We start from the raw sequence: 12,500 nt of genomic DNA on the forward strand, positions 1-12,500 counted from the left end.
ACCGTCTATGGGTGTAGGCTAGCTTCTTGGCCATGAGCTCGTGTTGACAAACACAATGGGAGACTTTTGGGTTTGGGGCTGCGGGGGCCAGCCATGTAACAGAGATCAGACCTGTGGGGGTGTTTTGAGTGGGTCCTGATTCTGTCCTGGTTCTGGTCCTGATTCTGTCCTGGTTCTGATTCTGTTCTGGTTCTGGTCCTGGTCCTGGTTCTGATTCTGGTCCTGATTCTGGTCCTGATTCTGTTCTGGTACTGGTTCTGGTCCTGATTCTGTTCTGGTCCTGGTTCTGGTTGCAGGTACAGGGGACACGGTGGCGGTGATGATCACGGAGGCGTACGGGAGAGAGATCCTGGCCCAGCTGGAGAGGAACCTGACGGTTCTGGTCTCGGTGGTGGTGGGTCAGCGCGGTCCCACCAAGAACATCAACCGCGGCTCGCTGGTGTTCGTGTCCATCTCCTTCATCGTGCTGATGGTCATCTCCTCGGCCTGGCTCGTCTTCTACTTCATCCAGAAGATCCGCTACAGCAGCGCCCGCGACCGCAGCCAGGTGACACAGGCTAGCACGCTAACACACTGCTAACAGGCTGCTAACATACAGCTAACAGGCTACATACAGGCTGCTAACACACTGCTAACAGGCTGCTAACATACAGCTAACACACAGCTAACAGGCTGCTAACATACTGCTAACACACTGCTAACAGGCTGCTAACATACTGCTAACACACTGCTAACATACTGCTAACAGGCTGCTAACATACAGCTAACATACAGCTAACACACTGCTAACAGGCTGCTAACACACTGCTAACATACATCTAACACACTGCTAACACACTGCCAACAGGCTGCTAACATACTGCTAACAGGCTACATACAGGCTGCTAACATACAGCTAACACACTGCTAATACACTGCTAACAGGCTACATACAGGCTGCTAACATACAGCTAACAGGCTGCTAACATACTGCTAACACACTGCTAACAGGCTGCTAACACACTGCTAACAGGCTGCTAACATACTGCTAACACACTGCTAACAGGCTGCTAACATACTGCTAACATACAGCTAACACACTGCTAACATACAGCTAACAGGCTGCTAACACACTGCTAACATACTGCTAACAGGCTGCTTTCATACAGCTAACATACAGCTAACACACTGCTAACAGGCTGCTAACACACTGCTAACATACATCTAACACACTGCTAACACACTGCCAACAGGCTGCTAACATACTGCTAACATACTGCTAACAGGCTACATACAGGCTGCTAACATACAGCTAACATACAGCTAACACACTGCTAATACACTGCTAACAGGCTACATACAGGCTGCTAACATACAGCTAACAGGCTGCTAACATACTGCTAACACACTGCTAACAGGCTGCTAACATACAGCTAACACACTGCTAACATACAGCTAACAGGCTGCTAACACACTGCTAACAGGCTGCTAACACACTGCTAACATACAGCTAACAGGCTGCTAACATACTGCTAACAGGCTACATACAGGCTGCTAACATACATGCAGTAATCTGATTACAGACAGCAGTAATCGGATTACAGACGGCAGTAATCTGATTACAGACGGCAGTAATCTGATTACTGAGTAGAGACAGCAGTAATCTGATTACAGACGGCAGTAATCTAATTACAGACGGCAGTAATCTGATTACATGTGTAATGATCTTCCCGTCTCTCAGCGTCGTCTTGGTGACGCAGCGAAGAAAGCCATCGGGAAGTTAACGACGAGGACGGTGAAGAAAGGAGATAAGGTACTCTGATTACTCTGGGGGCGGTACTCTGGGGGGTTACTGGGACTGTCGAGTCTCTATAAATTATTGACCCTTTGCACGTGACGTCACGCTCCACTCGCGCGAATTATGAACGCCATGACGGACGGCGGAAGAGCTATGCTGTAGATGGATGGCAAGCTAAGCTCGTACGTTTTCGTTTGTGTTTGTGTTCTCACATTCACAATCTGCAGAGTAATTCTCACCAACACAAGCATGTGTATGTATTGCCTTTCTGTTTTAAATGAGTGATAAATAAAATTATCCTCAACTAGCTAGCTGCCGTGCTAACCAGCTGTCCTGCTAACAGGTCCAACCCGATGATGAGCCACGTAACTAGCTAACATCGGTTATTCACTGATCTAGCTAGCTACATATCCAAAAAAGAAAGCCGTTCCCTTGATCATTTAACTTAACACACATACAAAAAATATCGGTTAAATTAAAGATGACATGGCACAGAAACTAGCTTCAAAAACGAGTTAAATGCGGGTCTGCGGAGCGCCTACCCCGGCTAGCTAACGAGCTAGCTGCAGCTAGCTTTGGACTGCTCGTTAGCTGCTGCCCATCGCGTCGTAATATCCACCGGTCAAATCTTAACATAGGCTACACAGCGAATATAACAGATAAGGAGATGGCTAGATGTTACAATTATGTGTGGTTACTACTGATTATAGCCACTCCGTGATTTACTGCATGGATTAACGTGTGATAGATAATTAATGACTGCTCTTCCCAGAGCTGGGATGTGTTCAGGCATCCATTAGCTAGGAAGTTGCAGTGGCACACCCAGTGAACAACGGTATGGGTAGCCACGACCGACCATGTCCTCTAAAAACATGGGTTACGTGTTATATAAATCTTTACTTATGTAAAGAATAGATGTTAATACAAAATAAACCCTAGATTGATGTCTTATCTTTGCCATTATGAGGTACCTCCCCCCGCCGTTAGCGTAGCATCGCGTACCTGTAACCCAGCCAGCTACAAGGAACTGGGAAGCATCCAGACTTTTAAAAGCTTTGAGATCAGAACCAGTATATGGGGATACCCCGTTTACCACATAGTGGTCCAGATCAAGTGGACTGAAGTCGGGCAGACTCTGTGATTTAATGCGGTCCGTGAAAACGGAGGGAGAACGAATTAAGGGTCGGTATCCAATCCTGCTATCTCCAACTTCTCTAAATACTGCTCTTTATGAGCACCTACCAGATGCCGTACCTCGACCGATAACGGCACGACAACTTGTTGTTCAATAGAAGAAGCCATATAAAGCCATAAATACAGTTTATTTAGTGTTATGTATTTCAAACTGATTGAAACTATGAAACTTCCCGCTCGTCCACTACTGTTTAGCCTGTGCTTCTGCCGTCCGTCATGGCGCCGTCACGTGGTCGTGTGACGTGTTTGCAAAGGGTCAATAGAGAGTGGTCTAGACCTACTCTAGGTGTAAATTATAGAGAGTGGTCTAGACCTACTCTAGGTGTAAATTATAGAGAGTGGTCTAGACCTACTCTAGGTGTAAATTATAGAGAGTGGTCTAGACCTACTCTAGGTGTAAATTATAGAGAGTGGTCTAGACCTACTCTATCTGTAAATTATAGAGTGTGGTCTAGACCTACTCTATCTGTAAATTATAGAGAGTGGTCTAGACCTACTCTATCTGTAAATTATAGTGGTCTAGACCTACTCTCTCTGTAAATTATAGAGTGGTCTAGACCTCCTCTATCTGTAAATTATAGAGTGGTCTAGACCTCTATCTGTAAATTATAGAGAGTGGTCTAGACCTACTCTATCTGTAAATTATAGAGAGTGGTCTAGACCTACTCTCTCTGTAAATTATAGTGGTCTAGACCTATTCTCTCTGTAAATTATAGAGAGTGGTCTAGACCTACTCTATCTGTAAATTATAGAGTGGTCTAGACCTACTCTCTCTGTAAATTATAGAGTGGTCTAGACCTCCTCTATCTGTAAATTATAGAGTGGTCTAGACCTCCTCTATCTGTAAATTATAGAGTGGTCTAGACCTACTCTCTCTGTAAATTATAGAGTGTGGTTTAGACCTACCGTATTTTCCGGACTATAAGTCGCTCCGGAGTATAAGTCGCATCAGTCAAAAAATGCGTCATGAAGAGGAAAAAAACATATATAAGTCGCATTTATTTAGAAATTAAATTTCACAAAATCCAAGATCAAGAACAGACATTTAATCTGGAAAGGCAAGTCATTCAACTACACAGTAGCACACAGAACAAGGGGCTGAATACGGTAGGTGTCCGGTATGTTAACGTAACACATTAACAGTTATTCAACTACAACAGAATACAGAACAACTACCAGGGCGTGGAGACGTAACTGCACCGTTGACGTGCATCTACATCTGGGGACTCGTTCCTCCAGCTCTGGCCATCTTGCTTTCAGCGCGCGACTAGCTTTCTTTGTTGTCTTCATTGCAGTAAGACTAACCTTTTCGCCAGTCCCTCACAAGTTTCTCTCTCACTCCAAACTGTCTTTCTGCTGCTCGATTACCGTTTTCGGCTGCATATTTTACTACCTGCAGTCACCTGCAGATTCTTTTCTTTCTCAGTTGTCTTTAGGAGCAGCATTTAGTTGTCAGAAGCCTAGAGCGCCCTCTGGCGGCTTTAGACGGTAATGTTTTCAGCATGAAATAACATTTAAAAACGTGAAATTATAAATATTTTGATATATAAGTCGCACCTGACTATAAGTCGCAGGACCAGCCAAAGTATGAAAAAAAGTGCGACTTATAGTCCGGAAAATACGGTACTCTATCTTTGTTTGTTTTTGTTTGTTCACAATTACATCATTCCGCCAAAAGCTTTTCTCAAAAAGGGTGTTTTTTGGCCCCTGAGACCAAACGGGGCCGAGTTGGGGGGGGGTCGTTATCAACTTGTGATGGCCCAAGGTACAACATAACAGGAAATAACAGTGAAAGAAAGGTAGCAAAACATCCTGAGGAGTGGACCTGGCTCCCGGCCTATTAGTAATTATAGAGTGGTCTAGACCTCCTCTATCTGTAAATTATAGAGTGGTCTAGACCTCCTCTATCTGTAAATTATAGAGAGTGGTCTAGACCTACTCTATCTGTAAATTATAGAGAGTGGTCTAGACCTACTCTATCTGTAAATTATAGAGAGTGGTCTAGACCTCCTCTATCTGTAAATTATAGAGTGGTCTAGACCTCCTCTATCTGTAAATTATAGAGTGGTCTAGACCTCCTCTATCTGGAAATTATAGAGAGTGGTCTAGACCTCCTCAATCTGTAAATTATAGAGAGTGGTCTAGACCTACTCTATCTGTAAATTATAGAGAGTGGTCTAGACCTCCTCTATCTGTAAATTATAGAGAGTGGTCTAGACCTCCTCTATCTGGAAATTATAGAGAGTGGTCTAGACCTCCTCTATCTGGAAAGGGTCTCCAGATAACTCTTGTTATGATTTGATACTATAAATAAAATTGAATTTAAATTAACTTTATTTACTGTGTGTGTGTGTGTGTGTGTGTGTGTCTCTGTCTCTGTGTGTGTGTGTGTGTGTGTGTGTGTGTGTGTGTGTGTGTGTGTGTGTGTATCTCTGTGTGTGTGTGTGTGTGTGTATCTCTGTGTGTGTGTATTAGGAGACAGATCCTGACTTTAACCACTGTGCTGTGTGTATTGAGGCGTACCAGCTGAATGACGTGGTCCGCATCCTGCCCTGCAAGTCAGTCTTTCTCTACTGTATTATATTATATTATATTATATTATATATATTATTTTATATTATATTATATTATATATATTATTTTATATTATATTATATTATATTATATTATATTATATTATATTATATTATATTATATATATTATTTTATATTATATATATATTATTTTATATTATATTATATTATATTATATTATATTATATATAATTATACCTATTGTTTTTGCTCAGATTATTAGGGGTCCAAGCCCGAGTCTGCAAGAACCAGCAATAGCAAAGCTACGCGTTTATACAGCAGGGCTGTAGAACCCTGGGGTACATGGTGGGGGGTGCTGTTTTCAGGACTGGTCCGAAACTCCACAAGGACCTCAGGCGCAACAATTGACCCACTTCCACCACTAGGTGGCGCTATAGCAGAAAAAACACGTTTGACCCTATAACTCCCACACCGTACATCTCACATTTAAAAACCATACATCCACGCGTTCCCTGGATCCAACTGAATCACGTGATATAGGCCACGCCCATTTCCGCCTAGACTTTTATGCTGTGAAAAATCGTGATTTATCAAAAACCTACTTTTTCGATCTCCTCCTAGACCGTGCGACTGATCTGCACGAAACTTGGACCGTAGCATCTCCAGATGGGCCGAACAAAAAGTTAATAAAAATAATTTTGATAGGATAAAAATTGCGCATATTACGCACAAACAATTTTGTGTAGCTAACTATGAAAACACCAACTTTGCCATGTCTCAGCCAAAATAAATGCCATCAACGCCAAACTTTAGATTCTTGTTTACCATGACCCTCTGGAGGTCCGCCACACGTTATACAAAAATTGGCCACTAGGGGGCGCTACAAGTACAAAAAGTTTATATCTCAAGAACCGCTCATCCGATTTTTACAAAATTTGATGGGTACCATCTAGGGCCACTCCTGAGGCCATCCCTAGAGTGGGGTACTGAGGGGTCAAAGTGGGCGTGGCCTGTGGGACCCTAATTGGTTTTAGCCCTTGGGCACATTTTTGACGGCCTCAATATTCACAAAAATTGGTGCCCACATAAACACCTGGGAGCTTTGCGAGACTGTACAGCGATTTGGCCCATACCAATTATATTATTATTATTATTATTATATTATATTATATTATATTATATTATATTATATTATATTATATTATATTATATATTCAGGAGCAGATTTGTTTCTGGTGTTTAGAGATAAATGGTCTGTTAATATCTGGTTATAACTGTTATATAGAACTTCATATGAAGTATAATTTAAATAAAGTCCTGTGTGTGTCTCTGTGTGTGTGTCTGTGTGTGTGTGTGTGTGTGTGTCTCTGTGTGTGTGTGTGTGTGTGTGTGTGTGTGTGTGTGTCTCTGTGTGTGTGTGTGTGTGTGTGTGTGTGTGTGTGTGTGTCTCTGTGTGTGTGTGTGTGTGTGTGTGTGTGTGTGTGTCTCTGTGTGTGTGTGTGTGTGTGTGTCTCTGTGTGTGTGTGTGTGTGTGTGTGTCTCTGTGTGTGTGTGTGTGTGTGTGTGTGTGTCTCTGTGTGTGTGTGTGTGTGTGTGTGTGTGTCTCTGTGTGTGTGTGTGTGTGTGTGTGTGTGTGTGTGTGTGTGTGTGTGTGTGTGTGTGTGTGTGTGTGTGTGTGTGTCTCTGTGTGTGTGTGTGTGTGTGTGTGTCTCAGACATGTCTTCCATAAGGTGTGTGTGGACCCCTGGCTGAATGAACACTGCACCTGTCCGATGTGTAAACTCAACATCCTCAAAGCTCTGGGCATCATGGTGAGTCTCCACCAATCACAGGGCTCCGTGAAGGCTTACAGTAGATCCCGCCCCCTGGGTGCTAACAGCTGCTGTGTGTCCGTCCCCAGACCAGCGTCCCCTGTGTGGACAGCGTGGTGTTGGACGTGGAGCGCCTGGGCGTCAGCGCGGCGTCCGGCAGCCAGAGGGCGCCGCCTGGCAACAGCAGCCAGCCGTCCATCAGCCTGGAGCCGCTCAGCCCCCCCCACGCCGAGGCCCCGCCCAGAACTCCTGCTGACATCACCATCGCCGTGACCAGTAAGACCTTCACACGGAGAAACACGGAGGAACGCACATTTAAAGGCTTCCTGCTAGAGCTGGGTTAATATATGGACGTTATATCGATAAGTGATATGAGACGAGATATGGTCTTAGATTTTGGATATGGTGATAGTGTCTTCTCCTGGTTTTAGAGCCCATGGTGCAGGTTAACCACCACTGTTGATTAATGGGTACATTAAGCACTCAACATATGTACCGTATTTTTCGGACTATAAGTCGCTCCGGAGTATAAGTCGCATCAGTCAAAAAATGCGTCATGAAGAGGAAAAAAACATATATAAGTCGCACTGGACTATAAGTCACATTTATTTAGAAATTGATTTCACAAAATCCAAGATCAAGAACAGACATTTAATCTGGAAAGGTAAGTTATTCAACTACACAGTAGCACACAGAACAAGGGGCTGAATACGGTAGGTGTCCGGTATGTTAACGTAACACATTAACAGTTATTCAACTACACAGTAGCACACAGAACAACTACCAGGGCGTGGAGACGTAACTGCACCGTTGACGTGCATCTACATCTGGGGACTCGTTCCTCCAGCTCTGGCCATCTTGCTTTCAGCGCGCGACTAGCTTTCTTTGTTGTCTTCATTGCAGTAAGAGTCACCTTTTCGCCAGTCCCTCACAAGTTTCTCTCTCACTCCAAACTTTCTGCTGCTCTCTGCAGTTTCTTTTTGCCTAGAGCGCCCTCTGGCGGCTTTAGACGGTAATGTTTTCAGCATGAAATAACATTTAAAAACGTGAAATTATAAATATTTTGATATATAAGTCGCACCTGACTATAAGTCGCAGGACCAGCCAAAGTATGAAAAAAAGTGCGACTTATAGTCCGGAAAATACGGTATATCATTGTTAAAAATGTCTCCAAATAGTGTTAAAGGCCAGTGTTTGTTGTTTTTCGTACTAGTAGACTGTGTGCTATGGGCTAACCTGCCAGTCAGTCCCACCTGTGAAATCCCCCGACGTTGTAAACACATTTTGATTAGATATCTCACGTTTTGATGGACCCGACTAGCTCCAGTAACAACATATTTGCCTAGTGTTTATTTATTACTTGGATGGGGATGCTGTTCTGCTTTTACAAGTTTAAACAGCTAGCTAATGCTACGCCGACGTTTTGCTAACGTTATTCGCAACAGCGTTAGCCTAGCCTGCTAGGTAAATATTACGACTTTTACGCTTTCGGAGTTCCCTAAATCTGCGTCTATCTATCCTAACCCGTAGACAGTGAACAGAGACGGGGCTTTCGTCTGTCGTCTCCCCAACGTGACGTAGTGCAATGCATTGTGGGGGAAAGGAGAATCATTGCAAACCGCTGTAAAATAGTACTACCTTTTCGTATTTTATTCCGTTTTGTGATATCTATTGTATTTGATGTTGTTGGGTAACAGTTTAAATGTTTATTACCAACAAGCAAATTGCGCAAATTCGTTATAATAAACCCTGCAACATGGGCTTTAAAGGCTGCATCACAGTACAGTGATGTCATTACAGTACAGTGATGTCATGTTCTGAACTTACCTGCCTGTTGTAGCTGTTCTATTATTTACCTTTACCCACTTAGTCATTATATCCACATCACTGATGATTATTTATCAAATAAATATTTTGTGAAAGCACCAATAGTCAACACTACAATATCGTTGCGGTATCGATATCGAGGTATTTGGTCACAAATATGGTGATATTTGATTTTCTCCATATGGCCCAGCCCTAGTTCCTACGTTTGTTTTCACCCTGGACTCTTATTCTTACATGTTTGTGTGCCTGACTGAGGCTTGTTGGAGGTGTCTACACTATACAAGTGTAACATAATAATAATATAATAGCAGTGTCATGATTTTGATTTGAACATGTTAAAGTGACAGAAATATGAATGGAGTCTGGTGTGCACACCAGACTCCATTCATATTTCTGTCACTTTAAAGGGTATCTTGGGTATTTTTTATCCTGGACTCTCTGTCTCCATGTGTGTGTGTGGGAGTGTCTGATGGAACAACAATCTGTGAAACTGGTCCAGTATTAAACCAGAACCAAGCTGTAATGTAACCCTACAGGACTAATGTTCAGCAGCAGTTAGAGTCACTAAAAGTTCTGTTGTTGCTGCTGACAGACTCAGATTATTATTGTAAGTGTCTGACAACATTATGGGATGGATCCATAAAGAGATAGACCTTTTAGTTAAAGAGTAAGATCCTTTTAGTTTAACATGGAACAACCCCGAAATCACCATCACCAAACCCACCAGACTCCATGTAAATAATCAGGACTTTTATCATCGTAAAACACACTTCATTCAAAGTGGACAGAAACTAAATCAAACTATCAAAAGCCATCTTGGTTCATCTTTCCACTGTTCCAACAATCACCACTCTGGTTTGGTTGGAATAAACCCTTAATTCACCCATTTACATGTGGAGATATGCTGGCTCTATACACGCTAAAAGTCCTGATTATTTACATGGAGTCTGGTGGAGATATGCTGGCTCTATACACGCTAAAAGTCCTGATTATTTACATGGAGTCTGGTGGAAATATGCTGGCTCTATACACGCTAAAAGTCCTGATTATTTACATGGAGTCTGGTGGAAATATGCTGGCTCTATACACGCTAAAAGTCCTGATTATTTACATGGAGTCTGGTGGAGATATGCTGGCTCTATACACGCTAAAAGTCCTGATTATTTACATGGAGTCTGGTGGAGATATGCTGGCTCTATACACGCTAAAAGTCCTGATTATTTACATGGAGTCTGGTGGATATTTGACAGTAATATTGTGTGTTTGCAGGCGGCGGCCACTTCTTCAGCAGGAACTCTCTGGTCTGTGAGATGGAGCTGCCGGACATCCAGGCTGAGGTCGGTCGCTACGACGACAACAAGTCCTGAGAGGGGTCACCATGGTTACCACCCCCCCACACCATGGACGGACAGACGGACGGACGGAAACAGGGGGTGGGGGGGGGGGGGGATAACAACAACGGGACGAACCTTTAAACATCATTTAATCTTCAGACTGAACATGGTCTGGGTCTGAGCCTGAGCCTGGGTCTGGGTCTGGGTCTGGGTCTGGGTCTGAGCCTGGGTCTGGGTCTGGATCTGGGTCTGAGCTTGAGCTTGGGTCTGAGTCTGAGCCTGGGTCTGAGTCTGGGTCTGAGCCTGGGCCTGGGTCTGGGTCTGGGTCTGGGTCTGGATCTGGATCTGGATCTGGATCTGGATCTGGGTCTGAGCCTGGGTCTGGGTCTGAACCTTGGATAAAAGGTCCTTTGGAGCCATGTTTTTGTGACTTTTTTAGTTTTTTGGGATTTGAAACGAGTTCTTAACGAGATCCTAACAAAGTTCTAGAGATCCTGACAAGTTCTTAACGAGACCCTAACGAGTTCTTAACGAGATCCTGACAAGTTCTTAACGAGATCCTAACAAGATCCTAACGAGTTCTTAACGAGATCCTAATGAGGTTCTAGAGATCCTGACGAGTTCTTAACGAGATCCTAATGAGTTCTTAACGAGATCCTAATGAGTTCTTAACGAGATCCTAACAAGTTCTTAACGAGATCCTAACGAGGTTCTAGAGATCCTAACAAGTTCTTAAAGGAACACGCCGACTTATTGGGACTTTAGCTTATTCACCGTAACCCCCAGAGTTAGACAAGTCCATACATACCCTTCTCGTGTCCGTGCGTGCTGTAACGCTGTCTGACGGTTCCACCGGTAGCTTAGCTTAGCACAGATCCTGGAGGTAACTGGTTCCAACTAGCCTAGCTTAGCACAGATCCTGGAGGTAACTGGTTCCAACTAGCCTAGCTTAGCACAGATCCTGGAGGTAACCGGCTCCATCTAGCCTAGCTTAGCACAGATCCTGGAGGTAACCGGCTCCATCTAGTCTAGCTTAGCACAGATCCTGGAGGTAACCGGCTCCATCTAGCCTACTGCTCCCAATAAGTGACAAAATAACTCCAACATGTTCCTATTTACATGTTGTGATTTGTAGAGTCACAGCGTGTACAAATAACAAGGTCACATGACACACAGCCATCTTCTAACGTAAACATACTGGGAACTATATTCTCAGAAGGCTTGCTGCAAAGCAAATCCCTCCGCCCAAGTAGCAGAAGTAGCAGTGCTTCTCCTTCTGAGAATATAGTTCCCAGTATGTTTACGTTAGAAGATGGCTGTGTGTCATGTGACCTTGTTATTTGTACACGCTGTGACTCTACAAATCACAACATGTAAACAGGAACATGTTGGAGTTATTTTGTCACTTATTGGGAGCAGTAGGCTAGATGGAGCCAGTTACCTCCAGGATCTGTGCTAAGCTAGACTAGTTGGAACCAGTTACCTCCAGGATCTGTGCTAAGCTAAGCTACCGGTGGAGCCGTCAGACAGAGTTACAGCACGTACGGAGATGAGAAGGGTATGTATGGACTTGTCTAACTCTGGGGGATACGATGAATAAGCTAAAGTCCCAATAAGTCGGCGTGCTCCTTTAACAAGATCCTAACTAGGTTCTAGAGATCCTAACGAGTTCTTAACAAGATCCTAATGAGTTCTTAACGAGATCCTAACGAGTTCTTAACGAGATCCTAACGAGGTTCTGGAGATCCTAACGAGGTTCTGGAGACCCTATCGAGGTTCTTGAGATCCTAACGAGGTTCTGGAGACCCTAAAGGTTCTGAAACCTAAACGGTTCCTGGAAGGTTTCAGAGCACCGAGAAGGTTCTGGGGATTCTTACTATACGTACTAGTTCCTACAAAGGTCTCAGAAACTAAGAAATGGGTCAGAACATGTGTACCTGGGACCTGAATGGCCCTGAACGCACCAGGACTCTAACAGACCCTGAATGCACCAGGACTCTAACAGACCCTGAATGCACCAGG

The 12,500-nt window shown here is 43.8% G+C and overlaps 3 protein-coding genes across 5 annotated transcripts in view; 2 read left to right on the forward strand and 1 right to left on the reverse strand.

The window, feature by feature from the left end:
- The window catches only part of rnf130 (ring finger protein 130), a 19,201-nt gene extending 8,511 nt beyond the window's left edge, over nt 1–10,690 (forward strand). The window contains exons 4-9 of one of the 3 annotated variants that reach the window (XM_036006533.1): nt 297–547; nt 1,721–1,792; nt 5,447–5,529; nt 7,221–7,317; nt 7,407–7,593; nt 10,417–10,689. In XM_036006533.1, the coding sequence (XP_035862426.1) occupies nt 297–547; nt 1,721–1,792; nt 5,447–5,529; nt 7,221–7,317; nt 7,407–7,593; nt 10,417–10,511 (785 nt within the window). In that variant the 3' untranslated portion in view covers nt 10,512–10,689. Of the gene's footprint in view, nt 1–296; nt 548–1,720; nt 1,793–5,446; nt 5,530–7,220; nt 7,318–7,406; nt 7,594–10,413 lie in introns of all 3 variants that reach the window. The other 2 variants (XM_031314598.2, XM_031314599.2) reach the window with 2 other exon arrangements.
- Nucleotides 1–12,500, forward strand: part of nfkb1 (nuclear factor of kappa light polypeptide gene enhancer in B-cells 1) — a 1,201,612-nt gene that overhangs the window by 976,801 nt on the left and 212,311 nt on the right. The gene's annotated exons all lie outside the window — the stretch shown is intronic.
- Nucleotides 1–12,500, reverse strand: part of sqstm1 (sequestosome 1) — a 585,288-nt gene that overhangs the window by 498,480 nt on the left and 74,308 nt on the right. The gene's annotated exons all lie outside the window — the stretch shown is intronic.

The sequence above is a fragment of the Sander lucioperca genome, chromosome 1 (assembly GCF_008315115.2).
Source record: "Sander lucioperca isolate FBNREF2018 chromosome 1, SLUC_FBN_1.2, whole genome shotgun sequence".
NCBI classification, from domain to species: Eukaryota; Metazoa; Chordata; class Actinopteri; order Perciformes; family Percidae; genus Sander; species Sander lucioperca.